General features: G+C 53.6%; 9 protein-coding genes across 9 annotated transcripts; 4 read left to right on the plus strand and 5 right to left on the minus strand.

Moving 5' to 3' along the window:
* Nucleotides 1-236: 236 nt before the first annotated feature.
* On the minus strand, nt 237-4,932 carry QC764_709240 (uncharacterized protein). Its single transcript, XM_062950543.1, has 3 exons — nt 3,855-4,932; nt 3,659-3,737; nt 237-3,545 (listed from the first exon to the last, which is right to left on the minus strand). The coding sequence occupies exons 1-3, from the start codon at nt 3,859-3,861 to the stop codon at nt 266-268; spliced, it is 3,366 nt and encodes a 1,121-aa protein (XP_062796568.1). The 5' UTR covers nt 3,862-4,932; the 3' UTR covers nt 237-265.
* Nucleotides 4,933-5,349: 417 nt separating this feature from the next.
* QC764_709245 (uncharacterized protein) lies at nt 5,350-6,308 on the minus strand. Its single transcript, XM_062950544.1, has 2 exons — nt 6,110-6,308; nt 5,350-6,051 (listed from the first exon to the last, which is right to left on the minus strand). The coding sequence occupies exons 1-2, from the start codon at nt 6,270-6,272 to the stop codon at nt 5,741-5,743; spliced, it is 474 nt and encodes a 157-aa protein (XP_062796569.1). The 5' UTR covers nt 6,273-6,308; the 3' UTR covers nt 5,350-5,740.
* Nucleotides 6,309-6,533: 225 nt separating this feature from the next.
* On the plus strand, nt 6,534-7,230 carry QC764_709246 (uncharacterized protein; the record flags this gene model as incomplete). Its single annotated transcript, XM_062950545.1, has 2 exons — nt 6,534-6,881; nt 6,955-7,230. The coding sequence occupies 2 exons, from the start codon at nt 6,534-6,536 to the stop codon at nt 7,228-7,230; spliced, it is 624 nt and encodes a 207-aa protein (XP_062796570.1).
* A 357-nt stretch (nt 7,231-7,587) lies between these two features.
* YKU80 (ATP-dependent DNA helicase yku80) lies at nt 7,588-10,578 on the minus strand. Its single transcript, XM_062950546.1, has 4 exons — nt 9,837-10,578; nt 8,799-9,782; nt 8,063-8,747; nt 7,588-8,008 (listed from the first exon to the last, which is right to left on the minus strand). The coding sequence occupies exons 1-4, from the start codon at nt 10,331-10,333 to the stop codon at nt 7,997-7,999; spliced, it is 2,178 nt and encodes a 725-aa protein (XP_062796571.1). The 5' UTR covers nt 10,334-10,578; the 3' UTR covers nt 7,588-7,996.
* Nucleotides 10,579-10,581: 3 nt separating this feature from the next.
* QC764_709260 (uncharacterized protein) lies at nt 10,582-13,546 on the plus strand. The gene is made up of 4 exons (XM_062950547.1): nt 10,582-10,791; nt 10,860-11,194; nt 11,262-11,646; nt 11,757-13,546. The coding sequence occupies exons 1-3, from the start codon at nt 10,754-10,756 to the stop codon at nt 11,426-11,428; spliced, it is 540 nt and encodes a 179-aa protein (XP_062796572.1). The 5' UTR covers nt 10,582-10,753; the 3' UTR covers nt 11,429-11,646; nt 11,757-13,546.
* QC764_709265 (uncharacterized protein) lies at nt 12,079-12,888 on the minus strand (the record flags this gene model as incomplete). The annotated part of the gene is made up of 1 exon (XM_062950548.1): nt 12,079-12,888. The coding sequence occupies one exon, from the start codon at nt 12,886-12,888 to the stop codon at nt 12,079-12,081; it is 810 nt and encodes a 269-aa protein (XP_062796573.1).
* A 1,224-nt stretch (nt 13,547-14,770) lies between the features above and the next one.
* Nucleotides 14,771-16,077, minus strand: QC764_709270 (uncharacterized protein; the record flags this gene model as incomplete). The annotated part of the gene is made up of 3 exons (XM_062950549.1): nt 15,615-16,077; nt 15,493-15,557; nt 14,771-15,437 (listed from the first exon to the last, which is right to left on the minus strand). The coding sequence occupies exons 1-3, from the start codon at nt 15,972-15,974 to the stop codon at nt 14,771-14,773; spliced, it is 1,092 nt and encodes a 363-aa protein (XP_062796574.1). The 5' UTR covers nt 15,975-16,077.
* Nucleotides 16,078-16,262: 185 nt separating this feature from the next.
* On the plus strand, nt 16,263-19,434 carry TOP3 (DNA topoisomerase). The gene is made up of 3 exons (XM_062950550.1): nt 16,263-16,899; nt 16,950-18,842; nt 18,904-19,434. The coding sequence occupies exons 1-3, from the start codon at nt 16,462-16,464 to the stop codon at nt 18,943-18,945; spliced, it is 2,373 nt and encodes a 790-aa protein (XP_062796575.1). The 5' UTR covers nt 16,263-16,461; the 3' UTR covers nt 18,946-19,434.
* Nucleotides 19,435-21,806: 2,372 nt separating this feature from the next.
* On the plus strand, nt 21,807-23,772 carry STB3 (DNA-binding proteins Bright/BRCAA1/RBP1 and proteins containing BRIGHT domain; the record flags this gene model as incomplete). The annotated part of the gene is made up of 3 exons (XM_062950551.1): nt 21,807-21,845; nt 21,928-22,054; nt 22,288-23,772. 3 exons carry the CDS (start codon nt 21,807-21,809, stop codon nt 23,469-23,471), a joined length of 1,350 nt encoding a protein of 449 aa, XP_062796576.1. The 3' UTR covers nt 23,472-23,772.
* Nucleotides 23,773-24,121: the final 349 nt, after the last annotated feature.

Consider the following 24,121-nt stretch of genomic DNA (forward strand, 5'->3'; position numbering starts at 1 on the left):
CGTCACTCCTCAGTAACAGGCCCCTATTCCAAACCAACCCATAACCCCCAAAGCCTGACCCCTCTGTCCAAAATAGACACAAAAGCCAAACCCACCCAAACGCCCAACCCCCAAGAGTAGAGTTAGCAGTAGTTATTGATGTTTAATCCCACACACAAAAGCAACACAAACCCGGTCTCAACTCCCGCATGTTGCTGCCGCTGCTGACCCATCTATAAAATCCCTTTCCTTCCCCCCCCCCCAAAAAAAACCTCGCTTCATTCGCTCAAACCCGCTGATCAGCAAAATCCAGCACCTCGCAATCATCCTCAAAAAACCCGTCCTCGCCATTCCCCGACCCACCTGCTCCCCGTCTGCGTCTTGTGGTAATCACAATCTGCGTGTCGTCATCCCCGCGGAAAAGGACCCTTTCCATCGCCGAGGCGGGCAACGCACGCGAGGCTTCGAGGTCAATGTTGAATGACTCGTCCTCTGGCAGATGGGGTAGACCGAGATCGATCTTGGTGGCGCTGATCGGCAGGCCAAACACCCAGGTATCATCGGCGTCGTTCTCATCAGCGGCAGCAGCCTCATCAGCAGCAGCAGCAGCCTCCTCAAAAGGGAGCGGAGTCGCACGAGCGGCTTTGCCCTTCTTCTTGCGCGGTGCTGATGGTTCTGCCTGGGTGTCCTCCAACTGAGTCTCGGCCAAGATGGACGTGATCTCCAAGGATTTGGCTTTGGAGGAGGACGTCATCTCATACAAGGCGATGCGTCTGTCGGTGTGGAAAGGCTGGTACGGGGCGCTGGACTCAATCTCGGCCTGGGGAATAGACGACTCAACGCCGCCATACCGGGCCCGCAAGCTAGGCTTGATCTGGTTCAGCACCAGAGTGTTATTGAAGGGGTCCAGGTCCCGCTCGGAGAAATCCAAATACTCATCGGGATCCAAAATGCGCTTTACCGCTGGAGCTATGGAGTCGTCAGGCAGCAACGGGAGCTGATGATCTGTGTACCTAGAGAGCCGCTGGCCCCGCTTGCCGTGGGCACCAGACCTCTTGCTCTGGAATACTCTGACCTGACCCCCTCCCAAGACAGAGAGAGAGCGGTCGCGCTTGGCGACCCAGGCTACGCAACCGGGTTCGGGGAGCACGGAAGAGTTTGGCAATGAAACTCTGTTGTCTCCGGTGTGTCTGAGCTGGCTGATTGCGTTTCCAGTCTTGCCCAGGGAGTGGCTGATGCCGTGAACAATCACCTTGCCACCATGAGCAGCATATTCTGCAGCACCTGCAAAGGCTGGGGTGTTCGAGTTGCTCCGGCGCTGGCGATTGATCAGCGGGCGGGCGGCTTCCCGGACAGAGCTCAAGGCGTTTGTCGCCATCGAAACAGCCGAAGTCGAGCCTTCTGGAACAGCAGCTTTGGTCTCCTCGGGAAGTCGGCGACGCGGAGGCGGCCAGGAAAAGGCACCCGACGGAAGATCCAAAAGGTGAACGGTGCCGCGCTCAGTGACCATGGCAGCACGCTCACCATGGGGCTGGGTCCAGGCCAGTTCAACAATACGAGCAACCGTCATGCGCGAGAACTGGGCAACTTGACGCACACGTGGACCTCCGACAGGTGAGCCAGTAGCCTGGAGAGGCGATGACTTGGTGTTCTGAACCCGCATCAAATCCCACACCGTCTGGACGTCGCCCTTGCTGCTCGCGCTGAACAGGAAAAGCCCTGAAGGTGATAGTGAGAGGAAGCTGCACCCATGAGGAATGGTGAACGTAGTGACGGGATGGAGGTTGCTGGATGGCCCAAGACTATCAATGTCCAAAACAGACACAAGACCTGGCTCTTTGGAGACAGGTGGCGTCACAGCACCATGTGTGGGAGGGAACTGAGGTGGTGAGGCGCCCAGACCCCAGTTCTGAGGGGCCTGTGTTGGTGACCTCGGTGTCTGGGAAGGCTGGGGGTTCCAGTAATTGTTCCAAGCCTGTAAACCCTGCTTCCCAACCCACTTCGCACCTTGAATCAGCTCTTGTGTGGCGTCGCGCATGAGCTTGTTGACCACGCTCTCGGAAAGCGGCAGGTCGAGATCCGCATTCGCCTGGGGCAGCTGAGGGGGAGTCACGGACGTCAACCCAGGGGCGCGGCCGTGAATGAGAACGGGAACCGAAGCACGCAGTGCTATCTGTGAGGACGGCGTAGCAGGACAGTATGCCATCCATCTGGAACTGACGCTGACGATGGCAACCTGAGGTCTTGGTCGTGGTGGAACTGGTGACCGGCCTCGCTCGTTTTCTTGGCCAGGCTCTCCTTTGAGCGGCTGCTGGAGAGTCGTCCAAACCTTGCCGTGGCATCTGAAGTGCAGCGGCTGATCAGCGACGACGGGTGCCTGCCGATAGATCCAGCATTCTCCGGTAACTCCCGACGACACCACAATACTGCCGCCTTCCGCATGAATGTGGAAGGCACCGTTGGGAGGAGGTGCCTTGAATGCTGCGCTTGTGATGGGCATCTTGAGGGGCACCTTTGGCGCCTCGAGAAGAACGCTCACCGGGCGGCCCGTCTTGAGAGAGTAGACCTCTACAGAGGTGTAATAAGATTCGGCAAATCCGGGCGCCGGGCGACTGCCCGTGACGCTCTCTTTCGAGGACGGGTCAGGGCTCGTGATGTTGGTCATGGCCTCCGATCTTTCGGCAGAAACCGCATCATAATCGCCTTCCACGTTGATAGCGGGAGCAGGCGCGGGCAGGTTCGGCCCATGAATAACGACTGCGACCAACGGGAAAAGATCCGACTCATGCGTCATCCAGGGAAGGATTTTGGCATGGTAGACACCGCCACGCAGTCCTTTCAGGTTAGCAACAGTCTCGACCTCCCGTTTTCCAACGGTGAGGATCTCGAGGCCACCTTCATAGCCGGCAAGGACGACATTGGACTTGCTGCTGGCAGGGTCGGTATTCGGCAAAGGAAGGGTGTCGAATCCACAATAGTAGCCCTTTTCTCCCGCCTTCATCCCGGAATGCGACTGTGAGTCAAGGTCGATTTCGGGGGCACCGTAGAAATGAGCCTGGGGCTGATGAGGCAAAGGCGGATTTGAAACAGCTCTATGGGCGTAGTTAGAATGCATGGAGCCGCGCCTAGCTGCCGCGATCGATCCAAGATGGCTGTGGGTGTCTGGTGGCGAATAATAGTTGTTGTCCACGTGGAAGCTCAAGGGACGTCTTCCTGCAAGCGGGGGAGAGGCCGAAGGCGGGTGATAACCCACCGAGGGTCTCGGCGAGGACCAGCCTGACGGGATGCCGCGGGGATCTTCATAGGAGGAAGGCGCCGTCGGCGGAGACTCGCCGGCTAAGCTGATGAGGTTTCCCGGGGAACCGGCCATGCCTGCGGAGATCCCCCGAGTCCATTCCCTGGTGTTCAACGAGGTGCTCGTCGCATATGATGCCGTCGAGGCAGCATCCAAGAGGGGCGACGCAACTGGATTCTCGTTGGACGAGACACTAGCTGGTTTGATCTCTGGAGAGATCACAGGTGAGGCACTGGATGATCCTTTAGTGGTGCCGGTGCCATTCCCATTACTGATGTAATTAAAGTGGTCAGCCTTGTAGGTCCTTAGGTTCCCGAATCGCTCCTTTTCCAACTTCCTGTGTCCAGGCTCTTGCTCTTCTTTACTAGGGTAGAGGGAACCCACGTGAACTTGGCACCTTGTTTTGTCACCGCTGCGACCACTCCGCCGCCTTCTTTGCCATTCTTCCGGTCTTTCTTGGAGACTTTTGGATGCGCCCAGTTAGCTTGCGCTCTGTAGAACAACACAGGTGGGTTCAGGGGTATCTGAGAGCATGGGCAGAATGCAAGCCAATACCATCAGGACATGACAAAACACAGACCTGGCATGAATGGCGACCCAGAAGTCAAGCGAGCAGTTATACCGCTCGCGTAACGAGATAGCTGACACCCCTCAACGCTTGGACGAAGAAGGTGCCGGCCGAAGGGTAATTAAGGTATATCAGCAGTAAAGCGAACAGTATGTATTCAAGTCAAGGCACCGGCGGTAGTCTCGATATCTGTTCGGTCGTTGCTGACAAGTGTATGTACGCGTGCAACAGGGAGTTGCGATCGAAGTATGACAGGTGCTTCGGGGTGACTCTTTGTGTGTTGGTTGTAGTGTAGATGCGCGCTCGGGCTGTCTAGACTATCAACGGCTCAACGATGGCGTAGGCGCCTCGGTCGGTCGGAGTGTCGGTCGTAGAGGAGAAGGACAAAGAAAGGAGCGGAAGATCCCAGAGAGAGGCGCTGTCCAACACAGGAAGCGCGTGAGGTCTTCTGACACGGGCGAAACAAAAAGCCAGCCTTTTTCTATAAGTATTACGATAAGGTAGAGAGGTAGTATGCAGCATGCAGTGGGTGTATTATCAAGAGACTAGTAAAGGAAGAGGGAATAACAGAAGAAGACTAGAACGAGAGAGAAGAAGGTTGTGGTGGTGGTTCTGGTTGGTGTTGATGTTGGTATCTGGTGTTGTATGAAAGGAGAAAGAAGAAGAGATGCAAGACGATGGATGGAATAACCGTCCTAGCTATGGTGTATGGTACGGATAGCCAGTGCTGGATGAACTGGCCGTGCCTGGATGGATGGACTGGACCGGCCGTGACTCGACGGGGAGCGAGGACGGCCACAGCCAGCTGGGGTCAAGGTTGACAGACGGCGCACCTGTGAATGCCGGGTGCAGCACAAGGGCCCAGGAAAGGGGGGAGGGGTGTGTGGCTCGTGGTTCGGTCCCTTGCGCGGGCTGGTGGGGTTCTGCAGCAAGGGAAATCGACTCCATGCTGGGGTACTTCAGCCCTGACGGGAATAGCGCCAATGAACCCCAAGATAAGCATGGGATAAGCCCAGCGCTACCACGCTATCAGCCAGAAGCCCAGCAAATGGCGGGGTTTATCTTGTACGCGCTCTGCGGTCCGAGACGGTATTTGTGCAGTGCCGCCTCACTTGTGAATTCCCAGAGAAAGGGCGGGTGTCATATGTGTCAAGCAAATACACCACGTGAGAGCTGGAAAGTGTCGGGTTATTTTGAGGTGTGTGTCCAAACAGTGCCGGCAGCCCCGTTTGATTCCGGGCCTCCAGTCCTTGCCTAGGTGCATACGTCATTCCATAATGCCCGTGGTCAAGGTCATCCATCATGCATTCAGGGCTCGGATTGGAGCACTGTACCGTGATGACGGACGAGAGGACTGGTGACTTGGTCAAGTGCAAAAACTGGAAATCGGTAACAATAACCGTTACCTATGTCAACCCGGCATTGTGGTTTCAACCATCGAGCAAGTGGTGATCCCCCCGATGCCGCATGAGTCGACCAAGTACCCTCTTGGTCACCCCGCCTTTCGCCCAGCGCATTCCCCCTCTGACTCCACCTGCGACTCACCGCAGCACGTCATATCTTATCAGTTGAGTTCGTCCATAACGACTACATTCCTCCCAAATGACCAGACGATGCACCTGCCAGTCGGGTTCATCTCAAGAATCATCTCTCTCACTCAGACTCTGTCTTCTGCCAGATTCCATCTGCATACACCATAGGTTTACTAAACCACCACCCTTACACCGACAAGCCAATACTTGCGTGGAAAGGTGGAGAAGCCAGAAGCAGGGGCACATGAACAACTCCGAGTTGGAGAGAGAGAGAGGCGGTGGAGTTTGGAGTCTGCCCCAACAAGTCATCCACGTTGTCCCGATCCTCTATACGATATGCTGAGAAGTCAACCTCCTCAGACTGTCTCAACTCTGCAGCCAAACTCTATACCTCGCCCACTTCCACTTCTCGGCTCCTCCAGACTCGCTTTCCCAGTCTTGTCGAACCAGCGTGCCCTGCGCCGCCCAATCCACCACCTTTTGCTCGGTTTCAGGCCCTTCGCCAGAGACCACCTCCAAAGTAACCTTTCCGCTGAACATGACCTCAACCTCGTCCTCTCCTTGTTCCCTTTTGAACTTTGTAAATGCATCAGAAGCAGCGGCGTAGAAGTTGCTGAAATCGTGGTGCTTTCTTGACCTTACATCCTTCCACATGCCGCGTCTCAGCTCCTGTAGCTCTGGAAGTCCATTTAGCCTATGTCTTCCAACATATGTATGCAGGGAGGCATTGCTCACCTTCCCGACCTCTCGCAACCTTCTTGCCCATGGTGACTTCGGCATCTTCAGTGAAGCAGTCGAGCCAGGGCTCATACATTCGTTTGGGGTCGTCCGATATGGCGAAGAAGTAGAAGATAAAACTCGGGATTTCAATCCCCGGCTTGCGAGTAATTGGATTCATGTTGCTGTGGTTTTGTTTTGTTTGTGTACAGTCAAAAGAAGAGAGAGAAGAGCAATCCGTTAGGTTGCAAGACCAAACCTCTGAGAAAGTGACGCAATTAACCCTGATGACCCATACTTAACCCTGAGAAAGACATGTACCCCCCCTGCCTCATGTACACAAACCAAGCCTTCTTTGAGAATCATATCTTCTCCCCCTTTCTCACATAGGCATCTAACTCTCTCCCTCATCCTGCAACATAATCCCACTGGTCAGATCAAAATGGACAACAGAGACAAAGACAGGACCAACAAGTTCGTCACCGATTTCCTCGCCCAGTCCAGCAACCTCACCGGCGGCGCAAGATGGTTCACGTACTTTGACACCCACCCCACAGATCTAGAAACCGGAAACAGCGGCCTATGGGACTTTAAGGATGTAAGCCATCGCTTGGAAAAGTTCATAAGGGACGAGTACGGAACTCGTGGCACCGAGCTACGGATAGCTGGTGGTTGGATCTACGCTTCAAGGCGCAACCAGGACGTACCATTCCGCTACAGGATTGCTTCTCGAGAATACCACTCCCTGTCCCCCATCTTCATCACCGGCGAGGGGAAGCCTAACGCCGAGGTCATGTTCCACGGCAAGGTCCACCTCACGTTTGGCAGTCCATATTGCCCTACAGACAAGAAGGATGATTCAGAACCAGACTATTATCTCGAGAGGGGGGGCCTACGATCTCCCGAGAGAGGACTATCATTCAGAGAGGGAGTCTATACCAGAGAGACCCAAAAAGTACGACTTTGCTGTTTGGGGCAGGTTGGTCCGACGAGCTGGGGAAAACGAGATACTCAACAACCGGGAGACGGACCGAACTGGGGAAGACAAGCGAGTAAAACGCGAGAGTGATGATGATGATGATGATGATGATGATGGTTCTGCTCTCAACTTGTGGAAATGGGAAGCGTTCAAGTCCTGAGAGTATGACATGACTGACGAGAAGTTGGGGGTCAGGCTCGATGATGAAGATTATCTGTTTCGAAGAAGATGTCCTCGAGGGAAGGAACACTAGCTGTAGAAGATAGGCAATATAATTGTAATATAAAAAGGAAAAGAAAAAAAAAGGAAATATCGCCTGTAAGATCGTATCAAGCTCCCCTCCCATCTCGCGCGACTCCCAGTCTACATGAAGGCAGAAGCAAGACACAGTATATATACCATTCCAACCACACACCTTCCAACAGCTCCAATATCCTTGCCAGGGCGCCCTTGTGGTCAGGTCAAATGGTAAGGATATTGAGCTGTCAACCCCCCTCACCCGGGGGCTTGCAACCGATATCCCCCGAGTTCGATTCGAAGTAAAACCACCGAGGTGTTCGTAACCGGCCACCTCCTTCTGGGTTTGACCGGTGAGTTTTTTCGACTTTTTTTCACGACCACACTCTATACAACAGAATGCTGGCAAGCAGGATGAAGAACAACTTGGACATGTGACTGCTAGCTAGCTAAGGTCTTCCCAATGCCCAAAGTTCACACGTACCTCAATCATTTTAGACCCCTCTGCCCTCTGGAATAATTGCTACCTTCAGATCCTGCAATATTCAGGTTGTGTTTGCAACAAAGAGGGTGAGTAATTTCACACTCGACCAAAAACTCCTCGCTCACCGAAACTGCCCAGACCAGATCCGATCGATCTTCCACAAATAAATATCATTACAACATCATGCCTCTATGCTCACCAATGCTCACTTCGCAAACTATTCCAATGTTAGCCCAAATCCTCATTCAGAATGGAAAAACCATGTACTCACAGCCTTGGCCTCCTCCTCGGTCACATCCGAAACATCCAGCTCCTCCTTCGTGATGAGCCCCAGTCCACCACCCACAATATGCTTATACCACATCTCCCTCCGGTCACCATCCAGCTCACCACTCAGCAAGCTCTTCCTCAGCGCTCTCAGAAGCTTGTTGTACAGCATCGGCATCTCGAACCCAAGCAACTCCTCCCTCATAACACCCAAATTTTCAGCAGCCCGCGAGTAAAACACATCAGCAAAGCTGTCCTTGATGAGCTTCCGAACAATCTCGCCCATTTGCTTGACAGCCTTCTCGATCGTCTCGTCGTCCTCAGCTGCGGCGAGCATCTGCTTGAACTCGGGAATAGCGTTTTCTGAAGAGATGGCAGCGCGCTTGGGTTGACCGCCAAGGAGGGAGTCAATGTCGAGACCGGAGAGGGGCTTGACGGCGTCTTTTTTGCTGAAGCGACCTTTGGCCTTTTCGGGAACCTTCTTGAGTTCTGCGGCATCGATGAGGTTGCCGATTTCGTGCTTGGCTTTATCGAGGAGCTTCTTTGGAGGCTTGGAGTACCTCAACAGAATCTCGGCTGGTTGCCCGATGGGCGAGTCTGGGTCAACAGCCCGGGCTCGGATGGCCTGGTTCATCCGGTGGATGATTGGGTTGTACACCTCGTCTACGGGTGCATAGTCTACTGGTTTTCTGTTGCGACATGTTAGTAAACTGCCGGGATACATGGAGCGAAAAGCATACCCATCCTCATCAACATCATAGTTCGACAAATCCATTGCGTCAACAAAGTCGCTCACAGCGTCCTTCAAATCATCGTTTGGCAACAGTCGATGCTCCTTGAGCACACTCCCAGACACGGTAAGCACCTTGTCCAAGGGCGGGAATTGGTAACTTCGGATATCCTCGGCAAAGGGCAGAGGTACATCGTAAAGGCACTCAAACTCATCCTCAAGACCAGTGTTGGGCTTGAGAAGAAGAATCTGAACTGCAGCCTCATCCTTTTGCACATATCTGGCAACAGCATACGAGTCAGCCTCATAGAGAGCATGAATGAATGCCGAAAGTCCCAATTCGGCCTCCTCGTTCATTTTCTGGGGCACAATCAGACCCGTTTCGCCCATGTTGATAAAGGGATTGTAACTGTCAAAGGGGATGAACCCGATGATGGTGAATGACTTTTTGGTCGAGTACTTTGTGATGGACAGATCGGACTCGCCAAACGGAACCACCGTGCGGCCATACTGGTAGCCCTTTGCAAGCTCTTCAAAATCAACGTCTCTCTTGCCTCCTGGGGCGTCGGGATCGTTGACCTTGTAGGTGCGCATTTGCTTGACGCCGGAGAACTCGGCTCCGCCCATCTCAGAATCCCCATCTTCGTCTTTGTAGGTCTGTGTTTGACTGAATCCGTTATTGTTGCTGACCACGACGGTGCTTGCTGATGGCGCAGAAGCCCGTTTGGTCTTGTAGTAACGCTCCACGTGGAAGCTGATGGCGCTTGGATATTTGTCTGGGTCTCCGAGGGTCAAAGGCCCATCATAGGCCTTGAATGGTCGTACTGGCTTGATCCGAGGTATTGACAGCTCATCCACGGCCTGTTGCATGGTGCCGAACACGCCGTCATTGCACTTTTCCACCAGTTGCTGAAATGCCTTTTCGTTGTTTTTCTTGTTGGTAGACTTGTCTTCTTCCTTAAAGCCGTAGTCAGCGTCGTCAAAATCGATACCACTAAAAGAATGTCAGTCTGGCGCTGTCTCTTGTCGTCAGGAAACAGAAACATACATCACAATCAGTTCAACTTTCAACTCGTTGAATACCACAGCGATGTGGTCCAGCTCTTCATCATCAATGCTCGACTCGCCATTGGTGACAAGGATTACCCTCCGCTTGATCTTGTGCTTTGGATTGTACTTCTCAAGCATCTTCAGTGCCACCACAACAGCAGAAACCGGATCGGCACCATAGCTCCTGGACGGCTGGACCTTGGAGCGCAATTCTCTGAGCTCCGTCATGCTCATGGGGCCGATGGGCTGTAACACAGAGATGTTATCGTAGCCCTCGAGCTTATCTTTATTCGCGAGTTCGTTCTCTGTCTCGTCGGTGTTGAAGCCAACGAAACCTATGGTCCACGTCTTCCTGCTTGCCGCGACGGTATCTGAAATCTTGTCCCAAACATAGCGCATACCAAAATCGAGATCAGATTCGACGCGGCCGTTATGGCAATCGGCCATTGACTCGCCTAGGTCGACGACGTAGACTGTGGATTCCTTGTCGGCCATTCTGTGTGTTTTTGCTCATCAACTGGACTGAAAATGGAAGAATTGAGACGAATTCATGAGTTTCAATGTCAGATGTTCAAATAAATGTCCGTTGACACGATCTCCAGGCAGCATCGCCAAAGGACCCACGCGCCTTGATCTGGGTCTGGGATGGCAGCTGCTGCCTTTCCCTTTCGCGCGTGGGCACATGTCTTCGCGTCACCCAGCACTTAAACCCTCCTGCCTGCAACAAAAAGACGCTCGGGCCATGGCCCCAACCACCAGCTTCTCCACAAAGGCCAACAGCCAAGTGCACGCTTGAGCTGCACAATGATTGATTGATAAGATCATGCCCCTCACAGAGAGTCTTGACCTCAGCTGTCTGTATCTCCTTAGCATCTTCCTCCCTATCCTTACAACCAAAACCTCACAACTCTCAAAATGGGCTTCTTCTCCCCCGCCCCGTATCACATCATCAGGTACCACCACTCCTCCCCACCAGTTCACCACATACATCACCCTCAACTAACCTCCCCCCCCCTCTCAGCTACGGCTTCCTCCTCGGCACAACCTTCTTCCACACCTTCGTAGGCGGCATCGTCTCCTTCCGCGTCCTCCCCCGCCCCCAGTTCTCTTCCCTCATGTCCTCCCTCTTCCCAATCTACTTCACAATCCAAACCGCCCTCCCCCTCGTCCTAGCAATCACCTACCCCGCCAGCCAAAACCCCTTCGGCATCACCGGCGGCATCACCGGCTTCCTTCACTCCTCCAACCGCTACTCCACCTTCGTCCCCGTCACCGCCACCTTTGTGTCCGCCCTCGCCAACCTCGCCTTCGTCGGTCCTCTCACGACCAAGGTCATGGATGAGAGGAAGCTCCAGGGTATGTGCACTCCATGCCTACAATTACATATATCATTCGGTAATTATTAATGCCACAAAAAAAACAGAAAAGAAAGACGGCAAAAAATCCTGGGACTCCCCTCCCCACTCGCAAGAAATGCAAGCCCTCAACAAGCAATTCGGCATCCTCCACGGCGTGTCCAGCTTCCTGAACCTAGGCACCTTTATCGGAAGCCTTGTTTACGGCGTTACCCTGTCCAAGAGACTCTCTTAAAACCAATCCCCAACCTACCAGCAAGTACCTTGCCCCCCACCCGAGTTCAAAGCGCATAGTTCGTCTCAGGTCCAACGTCTCAAGTCAAGGTCAAGGTCTCTTCCCACACACACACACACATACACACACACGCAAAGCACAAAGTCACATGGCAGCAAGCATTACGAATGACAAATTTGGTTTATTACACCATGTTTTTTATCATGTGTTTCTGCTCTGTAGGTTGGTTATACAACATACACATTTACAGACAAAAACAAAGCCCCATCCATTTACACGCCCAAACCCAGATATCTCAAAAAAAATGACAAATTAACGCCCGCTATAGAATACCCTTTTTCTCTCAAGAGACAGTGAAAGAAAAAAAGCAAAATACCACAAATCCCGCCGCTTGTTGTGTGTTGTGGTATTAATAGACCCGCCAATTTTTCGTGTCAACGATCCAACGCAAATATCCCATCCCATTCATCTACCCATCCATCCAGTCTCAGAATCCAGTTGCGGCGGCGGGCTTTGCAACCCATTGATCCATCCATCCATCTACCCACCCACCCAAATCTCGATCCAGTAGTTTCCAGGTTTCGCAACCTCTCCCATCCAATCTCTTCTTTTCTTTTTCTTTTCCTTTTTGCCCTCCAAACGATGATTGATCACAACCCACTAGCCAAAGCCCTCAACTCCCTCTTCACCTCCTCCATCTCCCTCCTCCTCTTCTCGGCATCCTCCTGCACCTTTCTCCTCTCCCTCTCCTCCTCTTGCCGATCAACCAGCTTTTGCTTCTCCACCCACTGCGTCAGCGTCCACCGGCCTGGCTTCCTGGCCAGGAGCTCCTCCACGCTCAACTCGGCGGCCGGCTTGGGGAATTGGGTAGAGAGGGGGTCGACTCTGATTTGCTTGCGGCCCGGGACGGGGGGTTGGACGTGAATTATGGGGGTTGTGGCTGTCCTCTTTGGTGCGGCGGGGGGAGTGGCGGTAGGAATGGCGAGGGATGTGGTTGAGCCGCAATTGTGGCATTGGGTGAGGGTAGCAGCAGGCTTGAGGTTGTTGTTGAGGTTGTTGAGGTTGTTGTTGTTGTTGTCGAGGGGGGGTGAGAGGGGTGGTGACGGGGGAAAGTAGCTGTCTGTTGAGGTGGCGGGGGAGGAGGAGAGGGTTGGTGGGGTGGTGGTGGTGGTGGTGGTGGCGGCGGTGGTGGTGTCCGACACGGCGGAGGGGGTGGTGGTGGTGGACATTGCGGTGTTGGTTGAGGTAGAGGATGTTTTTCGGTAGAGGGATGACCAGAAGCTTGAGGAAGTAGGGGAGCTGGGTCTGCTTAGTCTTCTGCTGGTTGGTCGGCTGTTGCTGCTGCTTTCCTTCTTGTTGCCGCTGTCGTTGTCTGTCGAAGAAGAGGAAGAGGAAATAAAGAATTGGAACGGGTTGCGGAAGGAGAACCGGTTGGGGTTTGAGGACGAGGAGGCTGCCATTTTGAAAGAGTGTGAAGAGGTGAATGTTGCTCTTTAAAAAGGTCGGTGGGTTGATGGGTAGGGTGAATTGGGGGTTCTGTTGCTCCAAAAAGTGAAAATCGTCGGTCCCTTTGTGGGGTTTTTGCACTGGTCGCGAAGCTTAAGATAAGCCTTTTCCTCCTTGCTGGCTGTCACCGGATTCCCCCCTGACTCTTTTCAGGGTCTTTCCCTGGGCAAGAGAGCAAACGGCCGAGTGAAGCTTGATTCAACTTTGTGCTCTTTGCAGGCGCTACTAACTCGGCTGGTTCCACAACAAAACAAAACGTGGAAAGAAGCGGTGCCTGCGAAGGGAGCCGGTGAAGACAGGCGGGGAAGTTGGTAGGTCTCGAGGGCTTTGGTGACTTTGCTGGTCGCGGATGGGATGAACGGTTGTGGCGGGAGCTACTGGCGGGCAACTGTGCTCGAGTCGTAAACACCGTCGGATTTGAGCTCGGAGGGTGATGGAGGTGGCTTGCTGTCAAAAAACTTGAGGTGCTCAGATGACAAGGTGGGATGAATAATAAGTGAATATGTTTGCTTTGTGACTCGAAAGACGAGATATTATTCACTGAGAGATATTCACGTTTTGTTCGAGAAGAGTCAAAAGACCGAGGAATACTAACACAACAATGTGACGAGTTCAAGACATCAAGAGTGAACCGAAAAGAAAAAACAAGGCAGCTGCCGTAATATATACCCTCACAAACAAACATCCTCCTCTTCTCCTCCCTCTTTCATGTCCGCCCGACCCGCTGGTCACAACCAATGCCCGGTGGTGGTGGTGGTCGGGGAGGTTCTCCCGCGCTCTGACCAGACTAGGACCAGGGTCCGGACTGCGGAGAGGGCCCAGTCCACCTAGATTTTCCCCATCTCCCGTGATGATCCATCTCCACTCCCTTTATGTCAAATTCACGGGGGGTTTGCTTATTCTGGGAACCGCTGTGTTGTTCAACAACGGCCTGCGGTAATCGGCGGAGAGCGGGACAACAAGACCAACTGGGTGGTCAGGTCAGGCGGGCCTGGTGGATATAAACATCTCTTTTTCACAGTTTCATGCTCTTATTTGTTGTGGTTATGGCCCTCCTCCACGGGGAACCCCCCACACACACACACCTTGGGCATTGAAGATGGGCCTGGTCTCTTTGGCTTCCAACCCCACGTTTCAAACGGGGCTCAACCAATCTGCAGCTGCATGCAAGTCCAGCACGCGAGGTAGCGTTGAAAAAAGAGCCAATTTCAGCCAGTTTGGTCATGTGGACCTTCTGGAATCCCGCACTAACTAGCGGGTCGTCACCGCTAGCAGCGTGGGAGGGCCCCTGTCTCGTGTCCAGATCTGTGGGATGCTCACACCATTTCAGGGAGCCGCTAAAAGCCGGAGTGCTTTGGCGAAGAAGAACGATGCCTGAGAATGGATATCTTCAGCTGGTTTCCCAGCCCAATATGGCCTCAAGGTGGTGATGCCTGATGTTTTTTTTGTTTGTTTTTGTTTCTCTGTGTCAATTGTCTGTGGATAATCAAGAATACGGACATGAGCTCTGGTCACCTGAGTCGGAAAGTGGTGGACCAAGGCGTGGTCGGTAATTTACACTGTGATTAACGATAATATTCTCATGTTCCACCTGAAAGAAGATCCCCTGCGTACCACGCCTCCCCACATCTCATCTGCACAGCTCATCTGCCGCCGCTCGTCTGAACGGTAGGGTTGCAGCCCTGTTGGGCTCAGGTCTCGTCCGCGACGGGCATCAAGATGCAGAATCGTTGGCCATCTGGACCGGCCCGTCCCTGACGGCTGCTGTGCCCCCATCAATCTACTTTTGAAGTCTCGTAGTAGAAAGGTTGCATATACCGACCTCTGACACAGGCCTCACTTCTGTTTCTGTTTCTGTTTCCGTTTTTCCTTCTCTTCAATCTGCTTGGCGATCTCGCTGGTGCGGATCACCTTAGGTGCCTTTGCTGGCGGTACCTTGTAGCCCGTGATCCAAGTTGGAGCAAACATGCCGACCTGTCTCTGATACGCCTTATACTCTGGGTATTTCCCCGCCGTGATGAGCTCCGTGAGCCACGTCGACCCTTGAAAGAGCATGATCAGAAAGGAAGGACCCACGCCAGCCCAACTGTACAAGTTCCTTGTGGCATAACAACTCCACTGATACAGGACAAACCAGATGGTCTGCTCGCAAGCAAAGTTGGGATGCCTCGAGTAGCTCCACAGGCCCGTCGTGATGAAGCCACGATCGAGGTCGTCTTGCTTGAAGCCTGACGGAACCTTGGCGGTTTTTCGGTATTGCTGCTTGGCAGATTGAAACTCCCACTGCTGTTGGTCGGCGATCCACTCCGTGAGGATCAACAAGAGCTCGACAGACGTATATGCGATGTCGGAGCTGGTCAGGTTGGGCTCAAACTGAGATGCCAGCAGGATGGGATAGGCGGGGGCTGCGAGGGCGAAAAGCAGGATGCTTTGGATGAAGGAGATGAAGGTCCAGTTGAAGACGTGAAAGGCAGCTTTGGGGACATATTGACGGATGATTTCCCTGCCCGGAATTAGTAAGCCGTGATAAAGGTTAAAATACTTGCGAGTACACACACCATCGGTAGTCTTCCGATCCCACACTATAGCCGCCCTTTCTCCAGTAGTTGAAGGTGAGTCGAGCCTTCATCATGTTGTTAGCACTTCTGAGCTGAACCCCATGAGCGACGGTGTAACTTACGCTCCATGCAGCGCTGAAGAGGAGCGCTGCGTCTAGTCTCTGACTGGGAATTCCTGCCAAACGGGCCCAGGCATTGAAGTGGGCAATGTAGATGGTGGGCAACAAACTCCATGCCCGGTCAACTTGTGAATAGTTGCGGTTGATCTCGGCGGCAACCAGGAAGATAGCACCCAGCACTATCGAGATGGCGAATCCAGATATGAGGGGGTTTGTTTCCGCGTAGAGGTCCAGGAGACCCTCGCGGCGTGCAATGACATCAAGCACCTTGCTGGGCAGAGTGTAAAGCTGGGGGATAAACGGCTCCACCGTTTTGGAGAAGTCGGCGCAATCTTCGAGCGCTTTGATGGTTGGAAACGCCATTGTTGACTCGGATGTGTACTCAATGACCGGATATGAGTTGCTTCCTCAGTTGCAACATGAGATAGGTACTGGGAAGTCAAGTTATACCTGCTTGATGAGTGGCCAACTAACTGATGTGAGCGTCATCACATCCAGCGGCAACGATCTGGTGTTGGGCTGTGAAACGCTTGGATCGCCCAGGGTTAGGGGCGGTTTAGCGTGGTGTGGAAGCCGCCAAGACGCGATTGCCCCTTCGAAAGGTCTCCATTCTTACGTGGTATCGTGTATTTACTTTAAGTTCGCTTAGTTGCATATCGAGTTTGGGCTCACATCACGTTCGCGCATGTATTTCATGAAATTTCACATCTCAACTCGGTTCACCACCCTATTCAGGCCTCGTGAACTGAAAAGGTGGGATTGTTGCCTAATGTCCATGAAAGTCAAATTCATCAGATGAGATTATCTGAACCCGAGGAAAGCTGTCAACCAGTGTTGACTGCTGCCTCTCATGGAAGGCACGAGGAAGGGCTTATACGTGCAGGTTGGAGTCTTGAGCAGGCTTTCCTCTCATCGCGACTCGGTTGTGAGAGCACATCATATCTACAATTTGAAGAAGTCTAGATTTGGAGTCTCATCCAACATTCAATCTCATGTTGCCAATTGCAGCTCTGCTCTCTTCTTCTTCTTCTTCTCCACTCACTCCCCTTCACTAGCAAAGTCCACGGCAAAAACTACGAAACCAACTTCAACCAAAACAACCAAATCGTCACCAACTTCATCGACTAAGATATCGAAGGCTTCCACCAAGACCTCATCAGCAAAAACTGAGCAACCAACCATCGACACAAAACCCAACAACATCATGACACGCGTCCTCTGCGTGGCTGAAAAGCCCTCCATCGCCAAAGCAGTCGCCCAACACCTCTCCGGAGGCCAATATCAAACCGTACTTCCCCCCTCCCCATCTCACGCCACCCTTTGCTAACTTTCCATCAGGCGAACACCTCAGACAAATACACCAAAAACTATTCCTTCACCTTCAACTTCGGCCCCGGCCTGGGCGACTCCAACGTAACCATGACCGCCGTCCGCGGCCACCTCACCACCGCCGAATTCCCCCCCACCTACAAATCCTGGTCCCACCCACCCCCCGACTCCCTCTTCGACGCCCCCATCACCACCGTCACAACCCCCGACTGCAAAGCCATAGCCCGCAACATCGAAACCCTCGCCCGGTCCTCCTCCGTCCTCATCGTCTGGACCGACTGCGACCGCGAGGGGGAGCACATCGGCTCCGAAATCCGCGACGCCGCGCTCAAGGGGAACAGGAACATCCAGGTCAGGCGAGCGCGGTTTTCAAACGTGGAGAGGGGGCACATACTCAGCGCGGCGAGGAGGTTGGTGGCGTTGGATCAGCGGCAGGTTGATGCCGTGGCGGCGAGGATTGAGCTGGATTTGAGGATCGGGTTTGCTTTCACAAGGTTCTTGACGAATAACCTGCGGGGGCTGGGGGGTCCGATGGGGGAGTTGATGATCAGTTATGGGTCTTGTCAGTTTCCCACTCTGGGGTTTGTCGTCGATCGGTACTTTCGGGTCAAGAATTTTGTTCCCGAGGCGTTTTGGAGTATCAAGCTTGTTCACGAGAGGGAGGGGATGAAGGTGAGCTTTGGCTGGGCGCGGAATCGACTGTTTGATCGGGCGGCGGTGACGATTCTGTATGAACGCTGCCTGAGGGCGAGGGAGGCGGTGGTGAAAAAGGTTCAGGAGAAGCCCACCAAAAAGTGGAAGCCTCTCCCGCTTACGACGGTGGAATTACAAAAAATGGCGACGAGGTTTTTGAGGATGACGGGTCAGCAGGCTATGACGGTGGCGGAGAAGCTGTACAACAAGGGGTTTATCTCTTATCCGAGGACGGAGACGGACAGGTTTGACAAGGGGATGAACCTGAGGGGGTTGGTCGAGAAGCAGTTTCCTGATGGGAGGTGGGGAGCTTTCGCGAGGGAGTTGATTGAGGGGGGGAGGTTCAACCAGCCGAGGCAGGGGAAGAACGATGATAAGGCTCATCCGCCTATCCACCCTATCACCTACGCGGCGCCGACGGTGCTGGATGAGCAGGAGAGAAAGGTGTATGAGTTTGTGGTGAGGAGGTTTTTGGCTTGTTGCTCGGATGATGCCAAGGGGATGGCGACGGATGTGGAGGTGGGGTATGGGGAGGAGATGTTTGCTGCGCATGGGGTTATTGTGCTGGAGAGGAATTATCTGGATGTGTACCCCTACGAAAACTGGACGGGGACGGCTATGTTGCCCAAGTTTGAGGTGGGGGAGAGGTTTGAGCCGACCGAGGCCATGATGACGGAGGGGAAGACGAGCCCGCCGAGTTACTTGACCGAGGCGGATCTGATTGCGTTGATGGATGCGAATGGGATTGGGACGGATGCCACGATGGCGGAGCACATTGAGAAGATTCAGGAGAGGCAATATGTGGTTACGGTGCCGAGGGGGGGAGGGGGAGGAGCTGGTGGTGCCGAGGAAGATAATGAGCCTCCTCCTGCTGCTGGGCGAGGCCGTGGGAGAGGAAGGGGGAGGGGTGGACGAGCTGCTCGTGGCGGGAGAGGAGGGGCGAGAGGCGGTGGGGCTGGGGGAGGGGGGGGTGGTGATGGTGTCAAGGAGTTTATCCCGACCAGTCTAGGAGTTGCCCTTATCATGGGTTTCGACAGGATGAGCTTCGAGATCAGTCTTGGGAAGCCGTTTCTACGAAAGGAGACGGAGCTCATGATGAAAGCCATCTGCGAGGGCAGGTCGACCAAGCAAGAGTTTCTGCAGAGCAACATACACCAGTACAGGACGGTATACCATCAGTCCTCGGCGGAGCTCAATACACTCAAAGCAGTGAGTTTGTTTACATTTACTTGATTTGATTTTTAAGATTGACATACTGACACACCCACAGGCCTGCAGACAATACGTCTTCAACAACGGTAACGGGCAATGAACGATCAACATATCCCCTCCCGAGTATATCAGAGGCTGGTCACACAGAACAGCACTGCACGAATTCCCTCACCTATACACCCTCACGTATAGTAAGTACAACAACCCTCTCAAACCACTCACAACACGCCCCCAACCTGAAACAAATGTCCCCGCCCTCTCTAACCAACGAGAACAAAAGCACCAGCAGCAGTGCATCCTATCAACAACACCACATTTTGCCTGCCGTGAAATGGCGGGTGGGATTTACCTGCATGTCGCTGGTGCGCGGGTGTGGACCATCACGAGCTCCCCCCTTCCCCTTCCCCTCCCCCATCAATTCCTCGGCCGCGGCGGAATTGGGGGTGCTATTTCCCCCCTCCTTCCGATAACCGGATGTCCGGGGGTTGGTAAAAAGATCATGGCTTTTTTTCTTTGACACTCCCGTTCCGTTTTCCGGGCTCCGGTTCGTTGCAGTAAAAGCAAGCAGCCAGAGAGGTGTGTGTTTGTGTCACAAATTGGTTGTTTTGTGTGTGTGTGTGTGTGTGTGTGTAGAAGTGGTGCAACAAACATGTGGGAGCGGGTTTACACGCACAAAAAACTACAACAACTACAAAAGGTTATCTAGTTGAACCGGCGGAAAAGGGGGAGCCCGGAAGGTACAGGAGGTTGAGGAAAGCCGAACTATACTAGAGGATAGGTAGTCAATCCACACAATGAATCTCACAATCATTGTGAAAGCTATCGATGATGATGATGGCCGCCGTCTGTTCGGGTCGGACCAGCGGCGGGGTTTCTCGGCCAGTGAACCTTGACGGGTCGTTCGGTTGGTGGATTCCATTCCCCCCTCGTGGGTGTGAGCCGTGTGGTTCCGTGCCTACCCCATGTCTAGCGCCGCAAATCCATACTGTACGCCCATGATAGTGGACTCCCACACACAGTCTGGGTCACTTGGAGGTTTTGGAAGGGATTGTTTCTTGGAAGTTGTGGTTGTACCACCATGAATGATGTGCCATGTGCGTATATATGGAAAGAGGGGAAGATAGAAAAATAGGGCACACAAAAACTGATAGGGTAGGCACAAAAATCGGCATATGATACAGAAAGCTACACAGGGCACAAGCATAAAACGTGGGGAGCTAGGACTGGCTTGTCTTGGGACAAAATAAAACCTGGGGCAACCACTCGGGCGGTGGTGGCTTCTCTTCAGCAAAGCATCCACCACGCTTTGGTGATCCGGGGGTGGCAAAGACCTGTCATGAGCCCCCAACCTCGAAACGACTCGTAACGAGAAGAGGCGAAGCTCCCGTCGAGGTTGATGGTGGTTGTTGGAGCCCGGGTAGTCCTGTCCTGGGAAGTTGTCTGTGGTTTGTATCAGCTTACTTGATATAATGCCTTGAGAGTGAGAGCAGCAGGTGTTAGTGAACCAGATGACCTGCCCCACTGCCCACTCGGATTAGCCCTCTCATAGACGAGCCAATCAGAGCGGTTGGCCTGGCCAATGTGCTTTCTTCATTGGGGCTTGACTGAAGTAGACATGTTAGTGTACATAAAAGACAAAGAGAAGACGGGTGTAATCGGAATGTGACCTTCATCATGATGGACCGTCATCATGATGAAGAGACTGGTCCTGACGATCATCTCTCTCGGTTCTATTTTCAAGCCCCCCGCAAGGAGAGAGCCGAGACGGAGATGGGATGGCTGAAAGAAAACAGATCACCGGATGATGTCGTTTGGGCCATACACAAAGAAAAGGTGGTGTGGGTGTTAATCTGGGGAAATCGCTCGCCCTGACAGGAAAAGCAGAAGGCAAGAAAGCGGGGGTCAGCAGCAATGGCCGTTATCGCTTGCCGGTCGGTATCATCGAAGGAGAGGGAACTGGAATGTGCTGCATGGCCATGCTGCTGGCTGGATGGATGGAGATGGATTGAAAAGGCCTATCACTATCAGCAGCATGACACACGGGGGGGGTGAGGGGCCAGAAGGGGGGGGTGCTCTAGATAAGGGCACATGGGCTGGGGGTCAACTTCCAATTGGGGGCTGGGATTGGAGCTCTTGTTGCTGAAGAAAGTGCCAGAGTTGCCTGTGCTGCATTGAAGCACGAGGCGGCGTTAGTGGACAGAGAATACGGACGAAGAGAGAAAAGGGTAAAAATGGCGCTGCCTGGCAGACGAACAAGTCGTCATCAAACATCCAGACCATCCAGGGAACTGGGTTTCCTGTCCTTCCTTTCTTCCCTGTTGATGCGACCTTTTGAAGGGCAAAACATTTCGCACTGTGCACTTACACAACCCACTGGGAAATGCCTCCACCCATTTCGACGTGTGATGATAACCAAGATCCACGATTGACGACCTGGTCCTTATCGTCGCAAAACCCTAAATGTTTGTGGGCGCGCGCACATCCATTCGGGAGATTGTCAATTCAGGGTTTGTTTGGGTGGAGGCTCAAACTAATTAAACGTCGCGATATTGAGAATAACAGCACAACACTGTAGCCAGGAAATGAGACAGAGAATGGGGATAAGAAAACAGTTGCCTCAGATTCCGAGAAATGATGACAGAGAGAAAGCTGGGCAAAGGTGGCACGGGGCAGAGCAGACTGGCCTCCCTCTCGCTCTCTCTCTCTCTCTCTCGAGACACACCTATTTTTGTGTGATGATTTCGCTGTGTGCACGCCTCCCGCTCTCAAATCAGTGACAAGCCACTTGCCCGTCTTTGGCACCCTGGTCTGATGTACGGTGTGTGTACCCCGTGCCCGCCGTGAGTCGTCACTCGTCAGCGCCAGGGTGCTGTTCTCGGTACCTACCAAGGTACCGCTACCAGGGCAAGACACACCCTCTGGACTCGCCGGCCTGTCCAACAAGGCTTGGTTTATATTAGCATGGCCTGTCCACGATTCCTGCCGCTGACCCTTCTCTTGGTCTCGACAAAGCAACAACATCGCGACCAACTAACCACGACGACATCAAGTCTTACAAGAGAGAGTCCTTCTCTTGTCACAGAAGATCATCGCCAGCAGCATCTGCCAAATAGCCCAGCCAACACCTCTTTTGCCCGACAAGACACGAACCGTCTTCCCCCGGTCAAAAAGTAACAAAGCTGCCCATATCAACTTGCTCCGGTCCTTTGGTGAGTGTGACTCAGTTCTCAGTCTTCAGTCCTCAGTCCTCAGTTTCCTTGTTGTCGCCAACCTGGGCACACACAACGCGACACTTCTTTATGCTTGTAAACAAACAAGCGAGCGAGCAAGAGAGATCGATGGTTATCGCCGTTGCCCATCATTACCCCTTCCCGACCCGTCGCACCATGTCTGGCTCCATCAGAAACACCTCTGCTAACACACGGCCTGCGGCACTTTGAAGAAGCGGCTCGAAGCAACTCAACACCCAAAAGTGTCAATATGGCGACCATGGCTACTGCTGCTCGCGATATCGCGACGACCTCCTCCCCCTCTCCCGGCCGAGACAACTTAACTGCTGTAGCGGCCGCCCGGAGTGTCCCTGTGACGACCCATCCAAACAACCTGCCGACTCCCCCCAACTCGATATCTCCCAACCTGCCTCCGGTAGGCCTTCGCGCCCACCTGATGAGGGCGGGCGTCGAGCCCTCGGTCGACTCCGACCTGGAACTGCACGACCGCGACGCTCACGACGATGAGCACTCCGGTCCGGGATCGCCCCCGTACGACTCGGCCGGAGCCATCACGTCAGCAATGCTGGCCAACTGCCACCTGCCCGAGATCCTGCTGGGTCAGGGCCCGTTGCCGATTCGCCACATTATGGGTTATCTGACCACCACGGTCCCCGGCTTCGCGGGCATCCCGCCTGCCAAAGCCCGGAGGCTGGTCGTGGCCGCGCTAGAGGGAAAGGGAAACGGTGGCGTGGGCAGCGGCCCGGATGGTGACGTAGAGTTTATCAAGGTGGGCTGGGGACGGTGGCATGCGAAGCGGAGGGGCCAGGGCAGCAGAGCTACAGCTGCTGCCTACGACCCTCCCTCGCGCCGCACGTCGCCCGGCGGGAGCTCCTACCCGACAAGCATCCCTATCAACAAGGGCGGCCCCGGGTGGCACCACTTGGACCGGTCTCGACTCGCAGCCATGCTCGGGACGAGCGCCGGCGGCGCCTCATCAGCAGCCTTCTCTCATGACGACCGTCTCAACGAAGACCGGTTCATGAACATGATGGACCACGAGGCCGACAAAATGTCGCTCGACGGATCCGGATCCGCATCGTGCTCCGAGGCGCCTGATGAGGACTTTCCCATGGACCGCGACGACCCCGAGGACGCAACCGACGACGAGGACTGGGCAGCCGTCGGTGCGGCGGCGCTTCGAGCGTCATCCTATCAGGCCCAGTCCGACAACCAAAGACACCTCTCCCCTTTCAACAACGTATATTCTTCCAGCATGCGCTCCTTCTCCGGCGGCATGGCGCGGCCACCTCAGCTCAACTTCAAGATCCCACCATCGGGCTTGGCGGGAGTCATGGTGGCCGACGCACAGGAGCGCGACGCCGTGGAGGCTCTTCTTCAGCTTGGATCTGTCTAATAGCATCTTTTATCTGCATATATGGCTCGGCGTTTTCAACAAGTGGGCGGGGCAAGCATCATCATCATCATCACATCTTCACTCATATCACGAACGCAAACCAACCATTCGACAAACAAACCACAATACATATACATACAATTCCCTATCGTTTGGTTGGCGAGTTGTTCTGGGAAGCGGGGCAGGGGGAGTAGGGTTGGTTTCACTTCTTTTCTCAGGGCGCCGGAGGCTTTGTTAATACCTTTTTTTATTTATTAAAGCCTGGATGTTGTGCACCAGGAAACATTTATAATTCATGGTTCTCAGGTGGTAAAAACAAGAGAAGGGATGACACATGGAATGAACTTTGATATCTTTGGGCTTTTTTGGGGGGGATTGGGGAAGGTAAACATGGAATCGGGGAAGCAAAACATCAGGCATGGCAATTCTCTCGAATTTCCTTCTTCCTCGAACACAATCAAAACCCACACAACACACTATCTACTACAACACACTTTACACAGCATATTCTTTTCTCTTCTCACATTGTTGGGGTTCGGTTTTTTTATTTTTTTTCTCCCTTCTTCCTTTACGATGGAGGGGCGTTTCCGGTTATATTCGGCGCTGGACGACAGGGGCTGGGAACAGTTGCAACAACGCACTTTCTTCAT

The sequence above is a fragment of the Podospora pseudoanserina genome, assembly GCF_035222485.1.
Source record: "Podospora pseudoanserina strain CBS 124.78 chromosome 7 map unlocalized CBS124.78p_7, whole genome shotgun sequence".
Taxonomy (NCBI): domain Eukaryota; kingdom Fungi; phylum Ascomycota; class Sordariomycetes; order Sordariales; family Podosporaceae; genus Podospora; species Podospora pseudoanserina.

Excerpts from the sequence above, each read along its gene's own strand:
- QC764_709240 (XM_062950543.1), bottom strand. Across the intron at positions 3,546-3,658 it reads AAACAAGGTGCCAAGTTCAC|TAATGGGAATGGCACCGGCA; the intron begins GTGGGTTCCCTC and ends TAATTACATCAG.
- QC764_709245 (XM_062950544.1), bottom strand. The coding sequence starts at position 6,272 with ATGAATCCAATTACTCGCAAGCCGGGGATTGAAATCCCGAGTTTTATC. Across the intron at positions 6,052-6,109 it reads GGTTGCGAGAGGTCGGGAAG|AGCTACAGGAGCTGAGACGC; the intron begins GTGAGCAATGCC and ends ATGGACTTCCAG.
- YKU80 (XM_062950546.1), bottom strand. The coding sequence starts at position 10,333 with ATGGCCGACAAGGAATCCACAGTCTACGTCGTCGACCTAGGCGAGTCA. Across the intron at positions 9,783-9,836 it reads AAAGTTGAACTGATTGTGAT|TGGTATCGATTTTGACGACG; the intron begins GTATGTTTCTGT and ends ACATTCTTTTAG. Across the intron at positions 8,748-8,798 it reads TATGATGTTGATGAGGATGG|AAAACCAGTAGACTATGCAC; the intron begins GTATGCTTTTCG and ends ATGTCGCAACAG.
- QC764_709260 (XM_062950547.1), top strand. The coding sequence starts at position 10,754 with ATGGGCTTCTTCTCCCCCGCCCCGTATCACATCATCAG. Across the intron at positions 10,792-10,859 it reads GCCCCGTATCACATCATCAG|CTACGGCTTCCTCCTCGGCA; the intron begins GTACCACCACTC and ends CCCCCCTCTCAG. Across the intron at positions 11,195-11,261 it reads GGATGAGAGGAAGCTCCAGG|AAAAGAAAGACGGCAAAAAA; the intron begins GTATGTGCACTC and ends CAAAAAAAACAG.
- TOP3 (XM_062950550.1), top strand. The coding sequence starts at position 16,462 with ATGGAAGGCACGAGGAAGGGCTTATACGTGCAGGTTGGAGTCTTGAGC. Across the intron at positions 16,900-16,949 it reads CCGGAGGCCAATATCAAACC|GCGAACACCTCAGACAAATA; the intron begins GTACTTCCCCCC and ends ACTTTCCATCAG. Across the intron at positions 18,843-18,903 it reads AGCTCAATACACTCAAAGCA|GCCTGCAGACAATACGTCTT; the intron begins GTGAGTTTGTTT and ends ACACACCCACAG.